General features: G+C 34.6%; 1 protein-coding gene across 1 annotated transcript in view; it reads right to left on the bottom strand.

Annotated features, from left to right (window-relative positions):
• Positions 1–620: 620 nt before the first annotated feature.
• CCDC59 (coiled-coil domain containing 59) overlaps positions 621–20,467 on the bottom strand; it is a gene marked incomplete at both ends in the record, with an annotated part of 42,760 nt that continues 22,913 nt past the window's right edge. The window contains 12 exon segments of the mRNA XM_081127761.1: positions 621–764; positions 768–783; positions 785–854; positions 857–1,041; positions 1,043–1,157; positions 1,160–1,309; positions 1,312–1,452; positions 1,455–1,472; positions 1,475–1,631; positions 1,635–1,847; positions 1,853–1,998; positions 2,237–2,395. Coding sequence (XP_080983887.1) covers positions 621–764; positions 768–783; positions 785–854; positions 857–1,041; positions 1,043–1,157; positions 1,160–1,309; positions 1,312–1,452; positions 1,455–1,472; positions 1,475–1,631; positions 1,635–1,847; positions 1,853–1,998; positions 2,237–2,395 — 1,514 coding nt within the window.

Below are 20,467 nucleotides of genomic sequence, written 5' to 3'. Positions count from 1 at the left end.
CCAGCTCACTGGTCAACAGGTGGTCACAGCCCTTTGATTGTCTTCTTTAACAATTACTGGTTCAAAGTCATCGTTCATTTAACTAGTGGAGGTTTTATCCTAAATTTTATTTTAAATTTTTAAAATATTAAGCCAACATTCTTGTCATCATTTGTAGCAGTGCTTTTTGTCTCTAGCACAAGATGTTTCTAATAGTCATAGTTCTATAACTTGCCTTTGAGGACTAGAATGGAAAAGCTCTTTTAAAACTGATCTTAACATGGAGTTCCATGAGCATGTTCCATAAACACTCTAATGTTGTGATATTTTAGTTATATTTATGCCAATTTTCTGGGGTAGTGAGTGGTTCATGATCTTTACCCAAAAAAGATAAAACTACTTCTTCATTGTGAATTACAGCATCATTTTTTTTCAGATGTTGTGGTGTTTACTCTCATTTGTCCTATAAAACTTGGTGTTCATTTTTTTCTCAGAAGCAAACGCTACACTTTAATAAAAGCACTGCATTTTCTATTATATTAGCAAATACATGAAAGAGCAATTTTAAAAATGGATTCAAACTACTAATTTTTAGACCCACAAACATCTATCAGAATTATTTATGGAGGTTTTAAACATATTTAAGTCCAGGTCTCACTCTCAGACAAGGCTGCAACAGGGGTCAGGACCCGGGTATTTTTCAAAAGCTCTCCAAGCAGTTCTGATGTTTCCTCCTGGCTGAGTCGCTGATTGTAGGTCGACTGGGGCACTTTGGGTTTTTTGGGTCATTGTTTGGGGCTGTGGAGCTTTTTTTGCAGATTTATTCGCTGTAGTGAAGGACTTGATCTCTGGCTTTTTGGGCGTCTGTCTTGGGGTTTTTCCCCCAGTGGCAAGTTTCTTTCCATTTCCACCCCTTCTTTGACTCCCTGGACCTGTACCTGGATCTTGGGCTCTGCTGCTTGCTGTGTCTCCAAAGCTGGGAAGGCCTTTCTCTTCTTCCCACCAGCTGTGTTAGGACCGGTGCTCTTTTTTGGAGAATTATTTCCTGTTGCACATTTTTGCATCTACGTTTTCTTTGGTGGGAATTTTTGCTCTTGGGACGAGTAGAGGAATTTCTTCTCCAGATTTGTCTTGCATTTTATTTTGGGCTTTTACTGTGTGGGTCTCTTTCTTCTTGGGCTTGGAGTCTCTTTCTTCTGGGGCCCAGGGTCCTTCACTGGAGGACCACTAGTCGTAGGGGCCTCCTCCTCTCTAGTTAGGGCTGATGCAACCTTTCTAGCCTGTTCCATGAGTCTTCTGTTTCTTTTCCTTTTGTTTTTTTCATTATATTATTTTGGTTTTTACATTTTCCTTGCTGCTTTTTCTTCTGACTAGGAGTGCACACTCCTTTGGCTTCATCCTGACTGCTGACAAATGAAGAAAAGATGGGAAGGGAGACCGATTTCTCAGTTTTTATGTACAAGAGTTTCACGTCTCCCACTTTTCCGATAGTTCTGTGCAAGCCTTCTCCTGACAGCAGCACTGTTTTTGATGATGTTATGAGCCTGCATTCTAGTGTGACCGATGCACATAGTGCTGCAAGAACCACTTTTAGAGATGTGGAGGACAGTTAGGCCTATCGATTCGTTGATCTCTCTGGAGAGATTCTTGGCTTAAAGGTTTACAGGTGTTGGAACTTTCTTTCTCTTACAGAAATGTCTTCCGAGGTGTGAGGGTAAGAGCCGCTGGATTCTTATATCGGTAAGGAAGAAATCGAAGCTACCCAGGAGGCAGAATTTGGCCTCATAGGCTTTATACTCCCTTTTTAAAGTTTGGAGGGGGATAATCTGAGAAATGCTTATAATTCCATGCATGTTCAAAAGCTTCTTTTAAAAACGTTCTGTCTTTTCGGAGTTACATTGGGTTCATCCTTAGTAAATAAACAGATATCTGCTAAATCTGATCGAATATCATGAGACAAGGACAATCTGACCCCCAGTTCTTTACTTGGAATTTCCCATAATACCACCATTAAAATTTTTTTTCAGCCCCCTGCCGATGTGGCTCAGTGCTTGAGCCTCGACTGTGAACCAGGAGATTACAGTTCCATTCGGGGTCGGGGCACATGCCCGGGTTGAGGGCTCCCACCCCAGCGGGGGCGTGCAGGAGGCAGCTGATCAATGACTCTCTCTCATCATTGATGTTTCTCTCTCTCTTTCCCTCTCCTTTCCTCTCTTTGAAATCAATAAAGACATATTTTTCTTAAAAAAAAAACAACTTTTTTCATTCTCATTCAAAAGTAATCCATTAGCATTTTTTCTGGACCTAGAATGTGCCAACAGAGCTTCCAGCGCCTTTCTGATCTGCCCTTTATCCAGCTGTTCCACTGCGATCCTGGTCGCTGAGGTCAGGGCTGAGGTCAAGGCTGAGGTTGTGACTGAGGTTTCAGGTGGGATCTAGGCAGAGTCTTCCATTTCTGTCTCGCCTGGTGCAGACTGGCCTGCGGAACCCCACACAGTCATCATTTTTAAATGCACCAATGTTATTTTCATTACTGATTGTTGTTCAGCAGTAAGAATGAAAACTAAATTTTATTTCTTGAATTTAATTTTATATCATTAAGCTTCATAGAAAGAAATTACATAAAAGGTTTAAGTGCATTTAAAATTTGTATGTGTGATGTATAAATAAAGAAAACAGCAATGAAAATAATTTATCTCTGCTCTAACATATCAATTTTCTTTTAAAACCCATTTATTTTCTTCTAGTCATGGTCCAGTTGCACATGATAAATCCTGGTAGAGACATACTTAATTATTTCTCACTTATATCCTAAAAATTTCTCCATGAATTATGCACTAAACACCTCTCTATGCACTATGCACCTCACCTTGCCACACATCCTGTTTTTGAAAGCTTTTTATTTCAGAAAATTTTAATCATATGCAAATGTAGGGAGACTGTTATAGTAAACCCTCTGTACCCAGCTTTGACAATTATCAATCACCTAATCAATTCTAAATCAGAAACGATTTTGCTGAAAAGACTTATTTCATCTCTTCAAACTACACTAAATTATAAGATTAGATCTCTAATTTGCAACCAAAGTTTTTAAACTGCATCACAACTCCATGAGAGACTTTTACTAGGTTCTTGGTACATCCGGAGGTAGCCTTGGAAGGATACTTTTCATGGACCAGAGCTGACAACAGAGACAGGAATGAACCAAATATACTTGAGTTGCCCAAGAGGCTAGGCTGAATTAGAAAATTCCAGATTGTTATATATTTTTAATTGGATGTAAAAGCAAATTAGAAGAGACTGAAAATTATCCAAAATTGTTTAAAAATAGTAGAGCCTCAAGAATAATCAATTATTGGTGATTTGTTTCTCTTTTTCAATTGTTTCGATCATTGTAAAAAAAAAGTAATTTTGAGAAATGATAAATCTGGAGAAAAGAATGAAAATCAAAAATGTATTTTGTTATCTGAGAACTGAGGAGAGGAGCTATCGGCCACTGTGTTCATTAAGTTTCAGAGAAGAAAATTGAAATTAGCAAATCCTCAACAAGCCACTCTGGCAGGAAGCTAATTTTTGATTAAATAACATGATTATAGAGTGAGGGAGTTTAATTCATAGGGAGATATTGGATGATATCCAAATATATTATTTATTTCTAAGAATTAAAGAACAACTTAAAATAGCATAAAATGATATTTTAAATGGTGTAAATATAGCAACTTAAAAATGGTAGCAACTAGTGATCCCTGGTTGATAATTAAATATTAAATATCAACATGGATTTGGCAATGTAATTCATACCAATGTATTTTTAATCTTTTGTTTCAAGTATGGCAAAAAAATTTCCATTGATGATTTGAATGCACATACAGATAAGATAGATAACATGAAGCCCATACTCCAGAGAGAGAAATTGATAGCAGTAAAGAAAATTGGGCAATGTATCAAAAGATTTAGATGCTAGCTGCAACTTTTTCTCTAAGTGCTTATATCTTTGGTCCTCAAAATATTTTATGTATAAAGTATTGGGCTAAACTAAGTAAAACAGATGATTAAGCTAAAATTTAAAATAAGATTATCTAATATATGCAATATGAAAAGATAATATTTAAATTTAAATAGTTCAGTTTAACATTCTCCATATGGGAATTGTCACTACATAAGGAGTCCAATTATTGCAATTTTGAGAAACAATTGTGACAGACCTGGATTATTTGATATATTTGGGGACAAGACCTACTTTATTACAGATGCTGAGTAGGAAACAAAATACTCCAGATCAATGATTCTCAAAGTACGGTCTCCGGTTCAGCAATGTGGGAACTTCTTGTATGTCAATATTCTTGGCTCTTACAGCCCTACCTAATAAATCAGAAATTCTGGGAGCGAAGCTAGGTTATCTATGCTTTAACAAGTTTACCAGGTCATTCTGAGGCACACTAAAGTTTGATAACCACTGCTCTAGATATTTTATGTAAGAATAAACTACATACAGGTTAGGTTCTTACAGAATCATTGAGAAGACTACAGGAGCAAGTTCTGAACTAGGCCTCCAAAAATAAAGAGCAGAACAGAAGGGACCCACTAGGGAATGACCACATCAGAGTCCACTACTGGAACAACAGACTTCAAGAACATATGCTGTAACGAAAGAGGGTGCCAGGATGCTGACAATAAGAGGCCACCATTGCTGCTGCTACGTATGTGCCTCTCAATTCCAGAAGCTGGAGAAGGGACTGGAGAAGCAGCTCCAGGAGCACCTCCCATCTCCATGACCTTGTTTCTCACAGAATAATAGTCAAAGGGGCAGAAAGATTACCTCTGCCTCCCAAATCTCACACCAGGGCACATGACTAATAAATCCCACTGTTTAGCCAGAAACATAGCTACACGGGTAAAACTTGGTGCTACACTGGCATCCAATGGGCAACAAAGTTAAATCACTGCCTGGACATTACCCATACTGTCCTGAAGGATGGAACTAGAATTATTGTTTTCTTTAATTACTATATTGAAACATAATATAAGAAATACTCGGGAATCAAAGGTTTAGAAGCAATTAAAATATTTAAAAGGGATCACTATTAATTTGTCACGTCATTATCATTGTTTAAGAATTTGTAGTCACATATTCATTAGTTAAACTGAGCAAGTAAAACAATACCCAGCTATACCTTGGGAAAACATGCCTAAGCAATTTATATAAAGATGAGGGATAAATAATAGATGGATATATAGATGCTAGCTAGGTAATAATAAATATGTATACTATAGAGCTTTACTCCTTATAAACTATAATTGAGGTAGGTAGAGCATAATATGTTCATTTTTATATGAATAAACTGAGTTTCAAAATTATAAAATGTTGCAGTTCATAGCTAAATAATAAGTAAAAGAATATATGCATATCTTCTAACTCTTAGGCCAATGATTATTCCAACAAACGTTAATGCCTTGTCTATATGTTCTCTGAGAACTTTTACAACAGGAACACAGCATGATAGAAGAAAATGGGTACTGAGCCAGGGACAGGAAAACGGTGTGAGTCAGGGCAAGCAGGAACAAAGCAGTGGCCTACAGAGGAGTTTTAAATGACAGATCAAACGCAAATGAAAATATTGCAAATCTAATACAATTCCAGGCATATTTGTGTATTAGTCAAGACAGGCCTGGCTATGAGCTGAGAGAACAAACAACCTTACCATCTCAGGAATTTAAAACAAAGGTTTATTTTTTGCTCCACTGAGGGATGCCTAGGGACCCTACCCTGGCATATCTTCATTTAGGAATTCAAGCTGATGAAGTAGCCATTAGCTGTCCCATTGCTCATCATTAAAGCAGAGGAAAAGCCCCCTCTAGAGAGGCTCTCACTGGTGTTTAGATGACACACATTACAACTGCGCACACCTCAATGACCAGATTAAATCACATAGTCTCGCCCAACTACAGTGGAGCTAAGAAGTACAGTCCTATCACAAGCTTGCAAGGTGGAAAGAAAGAAATATTTGGTGAATAGCATTAATAATTACCACAGTTTTGTCAAAGCAAGATTAACAAATAAAGCATTATCAAGAACTTAAAATTAAAAGCCATAGACAGCCAATTAAGGTAGATGAAGCAATGTTGATATAAACTTGGTAACTGTGAGTAACCATTTTTCCATCATAGTCATAGAGAAGCAGAAGCCAGTCTACAGAGAAAGAAAAAGTGATGCAGATACTCAGAACAAAACAGAAAAAAGTGACAAATTATAACTAGGAGTCCTGATGGCTTTCTTAATCTTGACTCTAGTCATTTGAGAACCCTAGCTGCCCTTGTGTTTCGTTGGATAACTCAATGTCTACCATTAAATTTCCTAGTTTTTGTAAATTTATTCCAGATGGTTTCTGTTGTTTGCAATGAAAAGAATTTTTTAATTAAGGCACTGATACTAAATATTTTCTAACATTACTTTATCAAGTAAAATACAATATAGGGCCTAATATAATACAGTACTGAAATAGTTCCTCACATTAATGAGCTTTATTTTATTTTCCCTGCACAAAACATACTGATACAGAAAATTATTTTTAATTTGGAATTACTATTACAATATTAAAGAAAGGAATATAATGGTATTAGATAATTTGTATATTTTTCCCAATGTTAAAAAAATTGAATTATATTTATCTAAGTGAATACCAATGAAAATAAATTGTCAATTTTTAAAGTGTTCTGGCATTACAGAAACAAACAAAAACACTGTGACAGATTTTTTTAAAAACTGGGAAAGTGACATAGGATCAAGCAAGCCCATCTAATATTTAAAATATTAAAAACAGAATTCACATCAGCCAGAGAACAAATTATTACAATATGTAATGATATTGAGAGAAACGCAAGACAGAAAGCACTTGAAAGTGTTCAAGCTTCATCCACCCTGTAGCATGTAGCAGATACTTCATGCTACAGGGTGGATGAATCTTGAAAATTTAATGCTGAGTGAGAGAAGCCAGGCACAAAAGGCCAACATATTATATTATTCCATTTACATGAAATATCCAGAATAGGGTAATCGATAAAGACAAAGTAGATTCATGGTTGCCCAGGGCTGGGGGCAAGAGGGAGAGAGAGGGTGTGTTTACTATTGGGCATGGGGTTTCTTTCAGGGGGTGACAAAATGTTCTAAAATGAATTGTGATGATGGTTACACAACTCTGTGAATATACTAAAGCTATTGAATTATACATTTTAAATGGGTGAATTGTGTGATATGTGAATTATATTTCAATAAAAATGTTATTTAAAATAATAAATAAATAAATGTGTTCAAATCAAACAAACAAAATGTTCAAATTCAGAAAGAAATGTAAATTATGTCTACCTGAGAAAGTAGAATATAACACAAAGAGTTTCTAAAGTCCTTAACATGGTTCTTCCAGGAACATTTTATATCAAATATTCATGTCCTTGAGCATAGCTAATGCTTCCAGACATTCTCAAGTTGCAAAGTAACAATTATGGTAGGCAACCCTTTTTTGTTCTTAACTTTATATGCAAGAAAATAATTTCATTCATATTGTGAAAAAAATTAGACAATCTTGTATAGAGGCTGTCAGATAGTCCAAACTGTCAGTTTGGTTTAAACATTTCTGAAAAGATGAAGTAATTTGCCAAGACCTGCCAAAAATATGCCAGCTACTTTTGTGCATGCTTGCATAAACATGAAACAATATTTGGATATACTGATTAATGATAAGATTTTGTTATATATTTATAAGATTCCATTCAATAATGTTTCTCTTAGTAGGAAAGCCAATAATGCTTTTTAGTATCAAACAAATAAGGTATGATATTAATCACACAAAGGTTAAGTTTAATGATCTGAGGTAAAACATATTGCCTATGACAAAACTGTGATTTACTAATTATATATTCCTGCATAATCTTCTAAGTTTCTGTAACAAACCATACTTGCCCATACAAAGAGACCCAGTGGTGAGTGATTCTCTGCAATGTGGTGGTATTGATTTATTTTAAAAATATTTGAGTGCCTACTGGGTGTCAGACGTTGTTTTAAGTGCCTGGTGTTCAGCTGGGTGGGTACATGACAGGCAAGCATCTATTTTAGTAAATGCTATTTAAATGGTTAGAAAAATATAAAAAATATATATATGTAATGTAAGTGCTATGAAGAAATTTAACTCAGGTAAAACGAAAGAAATATAATGCACCAGTATCCCTTGTTGGGACTCACATTGGGTGCCCCAAAAACCTCTTTTAACATCTCCTCATAACCTCAACATTACAATATTCAGTTACCTATAAACACATTTAGCATGTAGTCAGAGCGATAACTGTTTTGAGCACAAAATCACAGCTTTAAAATATATTTATTGACAGTCTGTTTTTTCCTCAAAATAGAGCATTAGCAACTTTTTTATATCCATTTTACAAAATGGAGAAAATGGGCCTCAGGGCCCTTAAATGGCTGGCCCAGGCCTATGTGACACAGCTGGGAACTGAACCTAGGTGCATTGAAGAAAATTTTGTTGAAGTTCTTTGATATGTCAGCCACATGATGAATATTTATAAAAACAAATATGGCATAGCCCTGACTTAGTGTTTCATCTAGGATATGGTTCACTGTTCTTAATCCCTGGGTAGAAGCAACCATGCTTCTTCTAAAATTAACCTAGAAAAAAAATAACCTAACCCTTGGAAAACACATGAGCCTGGAAACAAGTCAGAGGCTTAGTCTCAGTCATGCTTCTTTCTGGTAAGTGATTGTCTCATTTCCAGAAACCATCAGAGATTGCATGCAAAAAACTAGGTCATCGAACTTAAAATTTAACTCTCCCTTTTATAATTTACAAACATTAGCTAAGGAAGTAAAAAACAGAATGAGCTCAAAAGAGAACATTAGTAGGAACATCCATTTTCTGCAGGCTGACTTTCATTTGAGGGCTGAGGTGTGGGTGCCCCAGCCCCAGTGCTCAGCAGGGACGGGACAGGGGAAGTGGCTCTTTTTTTCCAGTTTAAATGTCAGTTGTTACAAGCAGCTTCTTGGGATCATTGATGTGTTAAAGGCTTTTGGAGAAATGGACTTGAGAGGCGATCCAGTAGGTTTCCCTAGAGCTACACTAGATAGATTTTCAAAGTGACAAAAAGGGTGGCTGAGTTCCTAGAGGAATCATCTTTTAAGTGAGATTCAAATGAAAGTATTCGTGTTGGTGCTAAAAGGCTTCATCCTGGCTAAGGTCCAGAGCAGACTGAACAATTAGAAATGTACGAAATTGCCTTCACTTATGCCTTCAGTAACATATGTGAGGTTTGCAAATCAACAACTTCTTGATTCAATGAATTCATGTTTATTAATAAATTGAAAAGTTTCTTTTTAAAAGTTAACTTGACTTTATTATACTTTATACCTCAGGAAAATCTCTTAAATATCACTCATCAGAACATTACAAATCGTATAAAATAGCATTTTACCATTAGAATTAAACTATTTAAAAGGAAATCATTCAGAAATTATTCATTTTAATTTTCTATCTTTACTTTCCTCCCAGAATTTTCTAATGGTTATGGCCGATTACCTGGGGGAATGAGCTTCTACACAGTTGTTTTTTTTTCATAAAGGTCCTCGGTTGTTGGAGGAGGTCATCAAAGGGATGGAACCGCCAGTCCACTCTCCGGCTGGGCCCAGGCAATCAGGCTCCTTACCCTTCCCTGTCTTTAGGATGTACAGTCTGCACACAGTTTCCACAGTAAGAGCCATATTCAAGGACGGAGCCTTTACGCCTGGCTGGCGTGGCTCAGAGGTTGAGCATCAGCCTAGGATCCAGGCGAACAGGGTTCGATTCCCGGTCAGGGCACATGCCCGGGTTGCGGGCTCGATCCCATGTGGGGGGGTGCAGGAAGCAGCCAATCAATGACTCTGTCTCATCATTGATGTTTCTGTCTCTCTGCCTCTCACTTCCTCTCTCTGAAATCGATATATTTAATTAAAAAAAAAATAGCCTTTAGAGAACAATGTGTCATTGAGACTATCTAGGTGGTATTTGTGACTGAACCCAGTGAAGGCCTCTATATAAACTTGTAAGATTCTGGCAGGTGGGTGTGGCGACCTACTCACCTCGTGGCCACCTAACGCAAGCTTGGTGTGTAAGTCCTTGCTTATTAAACCTGCCACCTACCAATAGGGAGTGGCCTGGCTCTTTCTTTGATCTCTCCTGGCCCTCTGTGTATGGGGGACAGTTTCAGATTTCACTTGGGAAATTCCTGAGGTTGGGAACCCCAACCAACACCAGTCGATCAAGGTGCAAGTAAATAAGGACAAGACCCCAGAATCTCAATGAGTTAATTTCACAACAGTTCCTTCCAAGGCTCCCATCCAAACCTGGCACAGTGTGATCCCTGGTGTGGAGCTGTGCTCAGAGGAAGTAGCCAGGAATGTACTATGAAGCTTATTCTATACAGAGGGGATGTTGGTTCTTCAGAAAGCCCAAACGCAAGGTCTCTGTGAAAGCACTTGCTTCTAAACTCAGGACTGATATGCTCCCAAATTCAAACTCACTGGTTACAGTGCTTGGCACATAGAAGCACTCAGTGAATACATGTTTAATTTAATTAATTGATTAATGATAAGAAAAAATGTCAGAATCCCCAAAAGTGAACATAAAAGAGTGTCAAATTTTAAAAGCAAGCAAAACAGAAAGAGTCAAGAAAAGATGATGAGAACTTCCTATTTAATTTGCCCTCGATAAATCAAAATGTTCAATATGCTGAAACTGGCAAAATCGTAAGACTACAAGGGAGTTTAAGGGCACATATTTCAATCTATTGTTCTCAGAAAGGTGGATTTCTAAACTTTCCAAGGGAATGACTCTTTAATCTTTCTAGAAAATCTCTAGGGACAAATGACTTCACATTATCCTGAGCATATTGACCTAAAAATTTCATGAGGGTAAACCTAATGGTGTAGATATAAAACAGATGATTAATCACTGTGTCATTTTGAAACTTAATTTTTCTTACTTTCTAATAAATCATTTATAAGGACTGTTTCTATTTAATTGTTATTTATTTTTCTCATAATATAAGAATTGTAAATATAAAAATTAAAATCTATTTTCTTTGTAGAAATTCTGGAAAACTCTGGAAATTATTATGAAAAGAAAGATAAAGCACCTGTATTCTGATTAACCAGCATCCTCACATTAAAATTTTTACTATTTGGTATATTTCCCTCTGAACACTTTGAATTCACAAATTTAAGTAAAATTAGGTTAACTGCTCCGTGTGTGTGTTGCATCATCCTTTCTTTTTTTTTTCCAAAGATGAGTGAACCATCCTTTTTTTTTTTTTTTAATATATATTTATTGATTTCAGAGGAAGGGAGAGGAAGAGAGAGAGATAGAAACATCGATGATGATGTTACATCATGAACATTTCTCAAGACTTTACACGATAATCAAACTAAGATTCTTAATAACACTGTTACAATGTAACCGATCATAGGGTGTTGAATGGTCACCCCTCTCCCCAAAGACATGTTTTTGAACCTGTGAATGAGACTATATTTGGGAGACTGTTCTTTTAAGAAATTTTTTAAATATTTTTATTGATTTCAGAGAGGGAGGGAGAGGAAGAGAGAGATAGAACCATCCATGATGAGAGAGTCATTGATCGGCTGCCTCCTGCACACACCCGGCTGGGGATGGAGCCCGCAACCCGGCCATGTGCCCTGACTGGGAATCGAACCCCGATCTCTTGGATGAGAGGTCAATGCTCAGACACTGAGCCACGCTGGCCAGGCTCTTTGAAGAATTTTGAGATGAGATTATCCTGGATCAAGGTGGGCCCTAAGTCCAATGACAAGTGTCTTTGTGAGAGAACAGGAGAGAAGGCACAGAGAGGGACGGTGAAGACTGAGGAATAGTGATGCACCAAGGGTTGCCAGGAGCCACAGCAGGCTAGGAAGCATGGAATGAATTCTCCCTGAGAGTCTTCAGAAGGAACCGATCCTGTCAACACCTTGATTTCAGACTCCTGGCCTCTAGAACTAGACAAGAATAAATTTCTATTGTTTTAAACCACCTGCTTGGAGGTAATTTGTTTTAAGAAACCTGGGTAATTAATACACATGTGAAAAGACTACGATTTATTTAACAGTGCCCAGACACAGAATTTTTCCCATGTTTTCTTTTGCTTTCATAAATAATGCTAGAATGAATATCCTTGACTTTCACTAACTCATTCAACAAATATTAAACACCTACTATATGCCAGATACTCTTCCATATAATTGGAGGAACAGAACATCAGGGAACAGGAAAAGATTTCAATCCTCATTGAGTTTTCAATGAACAACAAACGTGATAAGTACATAAGTTATAGAGTATGTTAGAAGATGTCATGAGCTATGGAATAAAAAATAAAAAAGAGCAGAATAGGAAGTTCATGTTGAACTGGTAGGATTTGCAATTTAAGTAGGTTAGTTAGGGAAGGCCTTATTGAGTAACTGACACTTGATTGAAGATGGGTGCAGTAGAAAGTTACCTTTATATTTATCCCATAAAGACCCTCCAGGCAAAGGGAAAAGTCAATGTAAAGTGCCAATTTCTGAATATATCTTTAGTATAAATTCCTAGAAATTGAATTACCAAGTCAAAGTGATGGACATTTTTAAACCCATTGATAAATATTTCCCTAAAAGATTGCATCCTATTAGACACCACTGGAAATGCATAAGAGCAATGACTTCCCCAAATTTTAACACTGTATATTATAGTTTTTCATTGCCAAGTTGAAAGGCAAAAACAAAACAAAACAATACAAAAAAACTTCATTGTTCAAATTTGCATTTTCTGGTGAAAATGTGTTTTTCATGTATTTTTTCTTTTAAGAAAGGCCTATACTTTGAAATGTATGCTTTTAAAAAATACATTAAATTGAGAAAGTTTATTCTGTAATCTGTAATATTTAATATACAGTACAAATGTTTTTCCCCTTTGGAGTTTGCCTTTTAAGTTTGACTGTGTTTTCTTTTGACATGCAGGAATATTTTTAAGTTCCTGTAGTAAAATATTTTTTTTTCTTTATGATTCACTTTGAAGTAGTGCTCAGTTATTTCTTATCTCCAGGAAAAGAACGATTACCAAGAATATATTTGTTGTTGTCTTATAAATCTATTTTCAATTGAATATAATTTATAAGAATACTTATAACTTTTCATGAAAGATGACTAGGTACTTAAAAGTGGTTAAATTTGCATTTCTTGTGAAATTCAAAGCTGAAAACTCATCTTGGAGAAAATATTTTGAAAACGGAACCATGGAAAATTCAGCAATGATAGCTAAAATATATCATTCTGGATATTTATTTCAAAATCTAATTCTGGCTGTACTACAAAGTGTATATATTTGAGAAATACTAGTTTTAAAATAAATATTTAAATTATTCTAATACATTGTACTTTATAATATTTAATTTTATTTATAATTTATTGTCTTGTGCAAAATATATATAAAATGTATGTGTGTGTATATATGTATATATCTGTGTGTGTGTGTGTGTATCCAGTAGATAATATATACTGACAACAAACAGAACAAAATGTGGAACAAAAATGAAATGGATATATCAAACTCAGAGTAATTGAATTACCTTGATAGAGCATTAAATTTAACACAAGCTTCCTGGCTTAAAAAATATTTGATATAACAAAATCAGGTCTACCCTCTGCTATCACATAACAAGTGGCCCACAGGGCTTTTGTAACCTTTGTTTGATTGAATTACTGCTCCTGAGAGGTTCAGTGAAGCATTTTCTACTTCATAGCAGTCTCCATCATTCTGTTATTTATAAATATCAAACAGCAGCAGGCTACAGAGAAAAACTTTCACTGGAATAACACAGCTTTTTCAAAATCTCCAATATAAATTAGCCCATTTTTAAGTGTCTACTAAATTGTCAACCACCTTTTAGCTCTTTATGTTTCCACTGTTTTCTAATTTCTTACATTTTAAAGAAATAGGTACTTCAAAAATGTTTAAAAGGATTATTCATTCAAAATTTTTATCTGTTTATATGTACATACTAGCATTAAAAAACTATTCATGTAATAAAAAAGAAGTGACAAAATAATAAACATTTATTAACTATTCTGCAGTCAAATTTTCTGAATTTGATTTTCAAAAATGAATCAGAATCACATCTACTGTACTCCACAGATCATTTCAGTTTTGTTATCTGCATTCTATACATAAATGTATGTCCCAAATTTTCCCTATTAAAAAAGAAATTTACGTTCTTCCCTAAATTATGTGATTTATGGAGGACCTATAAATATTTGGGCAATTTTTTATTATGTAGCTATAAACTTTTATCAAACAAGTATATTTGGTGAAATAATTTTTTTATTCCTAAATTTATTTCATAAATCAGTAAAAGAACACATTTTTAAATCATTTTTAATTCCTCACTAGTAAAACAGTGCCTTGTACTCCCTCTGCTGGATTTAAAAAGTAGTTTAACTTTTAGAAGATTCACATACCTGTATTTGTATAATAATCTAATATATATTTTTAAAAAAGAAGCACTTAGAAACGCTTTAAATATTACATAATTACTTCAACAATAATAATAATTTATGAAAAATAAGCATATTTATCTTCATTTAGAATTAAAAATTACAGGTCAGTGTTATAAGAAGTAACTATTGAAAAAATATTAACATAAAATCACAGTACATGAATCAAAACAGTTTTGGGGTAAACATAAGAAAAGACAAAAAGATCACTGTAAAGAGCAGAACATCCAAAAGAGTGTAGTAGGAATTTAATAAATGAAAAACATGACAATTTACTCGGTGTGGAATAAGGAATTTGATAACAGTGTACACTGACATAATTAGTCACATTTCTGGAAAAAAATAAAAACACAAAGATACACCTCCACCTCATACTCTTCAATTCTATATGTAATTTTTTAAGACTTTAAACATAAATTCTAAACGTGTATAAACACTAGAATAATACTTTGGAGAATTTCATATCTTAGATGGGAAAGAACTTTCTCAACAAGACAGGAGATTTAGAAGTCATAAGGGAAAAGATAGTCATATTTAATTACACATATATTGTTATAAGAGGACAACACCATAAAGTCAAAGGCAAGTGATTGGAGCCAAATATGGTAACAGATACTATAGGAAAAAGCATAAATTTCCTAATGTACAAAACGTTTTTATAAGTTGATAAGAAAAAGAAAAGGAACCTAATAGAAAAATAGGCAAAGTCTTAGCCCTAAGGAAAGCCACAGAAGAAGAAATCCAAATCGTCAATAAGCATACAGAAAGCTGCTCAAGAAAAATGAAAATAAAATGCACAGTGAGAGTTACAAACCATTAATAGGACAATTATCATAAGCCATGTGCTAATCGGCAAAAATTAAAAATACAATGCAAGCTGATGCAATCTTTTAAAAATTATTTGGCAATATCTATAAATCAGATGCATACACACACAAAACTTCTGATGAAGTAATCCCACTTGGCGAAGTCTATCCAATAAAAATAAAAGTACCCAAGTACCAACCGCTGAGGCCATTTAACTAGCTCCATTTAATGTAATATATTTGTCATGGCAAAAATCAGGGAATATTTGAATATCAATCAAAGATCAAATATATTAATATATTTTGGAATAATTCTAATAGATAACTATATATATTGATGAGAAAGAAATGTGCATGGATCATGAATCACTTAGATGAATTTAAGAAAAGCAATAACAATAATGTGCAATTTATATATTTTTTATGTCTATGTGGTAGAAAAGAAACTAGGCCCTCCCAAGGGGTAGAAATGAAGAGGGAGGGCAAATTTTAACTTTTTATGTACACACCTTTGACATTTTAATAAAGAAAATAAAATTTGAAACAAAAGTCAGTATGAAGCATTCATGTCTATCTTCCAGGACACAAAATACATTCTGTACATATTTAAGTCATACACTCTCTGTTAATCTCCCCCCTCCCCCCCAAAAAAAGGGCAAAAGTAGTTCTAACTGCCCATCAGTATGTGTCCATGAGATCTGGGTGGGGGGAGGTGAGAAGCAGGGGAATTTCCAGCATGGCCCAGGGGGACAATGGCTTTTCCATCTATCTATGTGCCTTTTTCCCCGTTTTCATTTCCCTTATTGTCTCCTTCTCCAGTGTCCTTTCTTCCTGTAAAATGTATGTCCCTTTTCTTTACCCTTTTTTACCTTTTCTTACTTCCTCAAATCTTTCTTTTTTTGCTTTTCCACTCTACACAATCCCTCTGCAACTTACACAGACCTTCTTAGTCTGTTTCTTTTTAACTCATTCAGAAATAACCAACTTTTAAACAACCTACTTTCAATTTTATTTCTTTAAAAATACATTTACAATACATTTACATAATTTACATTTTTATTATTAAAATTATTTTTCCAATTTAATTAGCTTATACCGAGTAATCTTTATAGAAATAGAGTCATGGGATTTAAGCAGACATTGTTCGGACAATTTTCAAACAGTCCAGAGGACTGAATTATGATTTCCAGGAATGATTTTATTCAGAAGTAGAAGATTTCAAGAAAACAGATCCAAAACAAAAGAAATTATTTGCATAGAATCAAATAAACTAATGAGCATATTTAATTGCGGTTATTTCTTTTGGCATACTGTTAGTATTTTTTCTAGAAACCTGTTTTCCAATTGATTTATGAGGAAGCTTTTTCCTTTCTTATTAACCATCCACCTCTAACCTAGCAATGATGAGAGGTTATGAGGAGAATCAGTTTGTGAGGCAGTGCAGTCATTGAAATGCTTTTATACAGAAAAGGTTTGCTTTTTTTCTAGAAGTCTTATGTTGGAGATAATTGGTGGTGGCAATGGGGAGAACATTAAAGTTTTTGGTTTCATCCATTCTGCTCAGATATTCATTATTCATGATATAAAACTTTACCTCTTCCCATCAATACTTTCCCATCAGTGTAAGAGACCTGGGAAGTTTGAGAAATTAGTTGAATTAGAACTCTGAAACCTTCACAAATGCTCCTCGGAAATGCTCCCACAGGAAATGAGGGACTTCTGGAAGACTTCCCTTTAATCTTTCTGATCATCCATGCCAGATAGTTTAGTTTTCAATTACTCACTTCCTACATCTCCACTCTCTAGAGCCATTAGATGGAGCCAGATTTTATAATCCTGCTTTTGTCATCGCAAGTAATTTTTACAATCCCTCGCCATCCCAGAGCCATAGCCTGCCCATGTACTTCATCCCATGCCACCGTCAGTGATCATTTGAGTAATCATAATGTCACTGCACATTACGGATTTACTCGTGACCCATTTCCCCCCAGCACACCTTAAATATGTGAGCGATTCATTTCCCAAGTTGGAAGTTCTGCTTCCTGGGCCTCTTTGGGCACCAATTATTGTACCAGTCAAGGTCCTGGCAAGAAAGAGATGAAACAAACTGGAGGAGAGGTTCATGAAGAAACTACTTACACGAGGAATCATGCAGAATCCTGGATATGATAACATTTCCAAATATTTACTTCCACTCTCCCAAGACTTTATTTCACTATGTCAAACAAAATATAAATTTGGGGGCTTTTCAAGCTTATTGCTTTTATATTACATACCACTTTCAATTATTTGAATATCAGTTCTCCTAAATATACATCTAAACTACACACTCTTTCTCCAACATTGCGCCACCCAATGTGCCGTCATAGTTCAGTTCCTACGGGACCGTAAGCATTTCAGTGTCACGTAGACACAAGAGCAGCAAGAGAGGACGCTGGAGAAACAAGGAACTGCTGGGTCATGAGGGCATTCTGTGTCATAATGAGAAGTTCATTCTCCTTTAACTTATAACAGAAGAAATGAATTGGGATAGGAGAGCCGTTTATATTTCCAAATTATTTGTGTTGTTGCAGTTGAACGCTCAACTTGAGAGAATGCATTCATACAGCATCAGCACAAAAGATGTGAATTTTAATATGTAGCACATCCAATTACAGCACTACAAAGAATTTGAGAAAAGCAGCTATAAACATCCAGCTGCACAGTTTAAGCAGTCTCATGCTGTGACTTTAGAAAAGGCAAATTATATGTTCTCATTTCAACTTGGAAATCAAAATGCATTATATTAAAGACCAAGCTATATTATGACCTGGGAATTAGAAACTTTAACACATTCAGGAGACATATAGACTTGGTTCTTTATTTTGATCAGTATTACTAAGAAAATGTTAAACTACATGATATAAGATGGATAGAGTCAACATATCTAAAGGTCTCCCTATCTCAACTATAGTACCATTTATTAATTATAAAGTATACGATGAACTATAATTATCCCCACCTATAATGCATCGCCTATATATTTTATATTAAATATAATATACTATGATAATATGAAAGTTTAGATTAACTATAAAATGTGAGGGTAAAGCATAACCATTGTTCTCCTATCTGTGTTGTAGTAACATTTGTTAATATAAAGAGTGGATTGTTGTGTTACTTGCAAATTAAATGTAGGCTAAATTCATGGATCTTGTTTGTCATCTGAAGGTATCATTTTATAATGTTTCTAAGAATAAAATATGCTAGAGAAGCACCTTTTATGAGGCCTCTATAAAAAAAACAAAGTAATATCTTAATAAATTATGCACATATTTCCTCATCTTTGAATTTATTTATCTAATTTGTCTTCATTCAATAGCATCTCTCTGGCTCATTTACTTTAACCCAAAAATGAAGACATTTTTCATTTCATTTGAAAGACATTTTCAAATGAAGATTCTCTTTGAAGGAGAATCTGTATTGCAGGATAAAAGAGACTACTCCTTCATGATATTCAGCATATCTCACCATGTTAAACACCTTTTATTTGCTAGGGGAAAAAACAGATCTTGGGATTTTGAGCCTTTATAAAGCATTATAGAGTAGAGCATTCATAAAACAAAACTAGGCTAGGTAGAAAGATTGCTTTTTCTTTCTTTTCTAGACTCCACAAGGCATTGTCCAGGCCAGACGGCCTTTGGTTCAAAGAGAACATAACTATTAGAAAGAACAAATGGCATGTGTTCCAAGAAAAGCATTCATTATGTGTCAGGACAATAGCTGGACTTTTCCCTTATTCTGAAATAATCAACACATTGTTAATAGTTCTTTATGTGCACAGGAGAAAAAAATTATCAGACAAGAAATACATAGTCCAAGTCCCCACTCCCCCTGTAACCTCTGTCCATCAAACACAGTTTTTTGTTCCCCAACTTGGGTTTCAATTCTTTTTTTGTTTCTTTTTTGAAGGCTCAAGGCACTTAAACCTCAAAATGTCATTTCAAGACCTAATGTTAATTGCTTTAAAGAAAAAAATAAAATTATTTTCTGAAAGCATGTTTCTTTTCTGGAAGATCTAGAAAAAATGGGACCACCTAAAGAATTGAAAGTTTCTAGAAACATACTAGGATATATCAGGATATTATTGAAAAGCAATGTGGTAATTATTATGCTTCATGTTTTTTGGAGCCTAAAGCCAATTCCATGAAGTGATTTTTTTTCTCCTCTCATTTGCATGAACTACCATTTCAAATTAACTAAGAAAATAAAATATATTTTCTTTTAAAAATAGTGAGGTTTATTATAGTTTTATGATAATATAATTAGAAACTTTAATCTTTCAATAAACCTATGTAAGATGTGATTACATAGTGAAAAATAATTTTTTTTTTTCATTCTCAGAGCTAAAAGATATACCCTACTATTTTTTTACATTTTCTTTCTATTAAAACTGATTATCTGTGTGATATTTACAAGGTTATTTTTTTAAGCTCAAAAAAGAATACTTTGCAGCATCACCTGATATACATTTATGGTGATAGTTAATATGCTAAAGCTTCCCAAATACTTAGTTTAACATAAAATGTGATGTGAATTTCTGTATAGATATTTTGCATAAAACGGAAATTTGTAAGGAAAATTTATTTATTTATTTATTTATTTAAATATATCTTTATTGATTTCAGAGAGAGGAAAGGAGAGGGCAAGACAGAGATGGAAACATCAATGATGAGAGTCACTGATCGGCTAACCCGCAACCCGGGCATGTGCCCTGACCTGGAATCGAACCCCTATCGCCTGGATCCTAGGTCGACACTCAACTGCTGAGCCACGCCCAGCTGGGCTGTAAGGGAAATTTAATTGAAATATGTTTAAAGATTTGTAAACACAAATTTTATTATATTGGTGTTTTTTTCTTTTAGGATAGTTATAATCTAAAAGTCAATAATTTCCAGTTAATTGAAACATTATGACTTAACATTATAACAAAATATTATTCAACTATAAATTATTAAAACACTGGTTTATCAGACTAATGATGTTTGCAATATGGTAAGTGGAATATAAAACACTATACTGGGAAGATGAATACCAATGCATTTATAGTTCATAATTCTACATAATT

This window comes from Miniopterus schreibersii (genome assembly GCF_964146895.1).
Source record: "Miniopterus schreibersii genome assembly, chromosome: 2".
Classification (NCBI taxonomy): Eukaryota; Metazoa; Chordata; class Mammalia; order Chiroptera; family Miniopteridae; genus Miniopterus; species Miniopterus schreibersii.
Note: the sequence above shows the minus strand (reverse complement) of the source record. Positions and strands in the feature narration are given on the sequence as shown.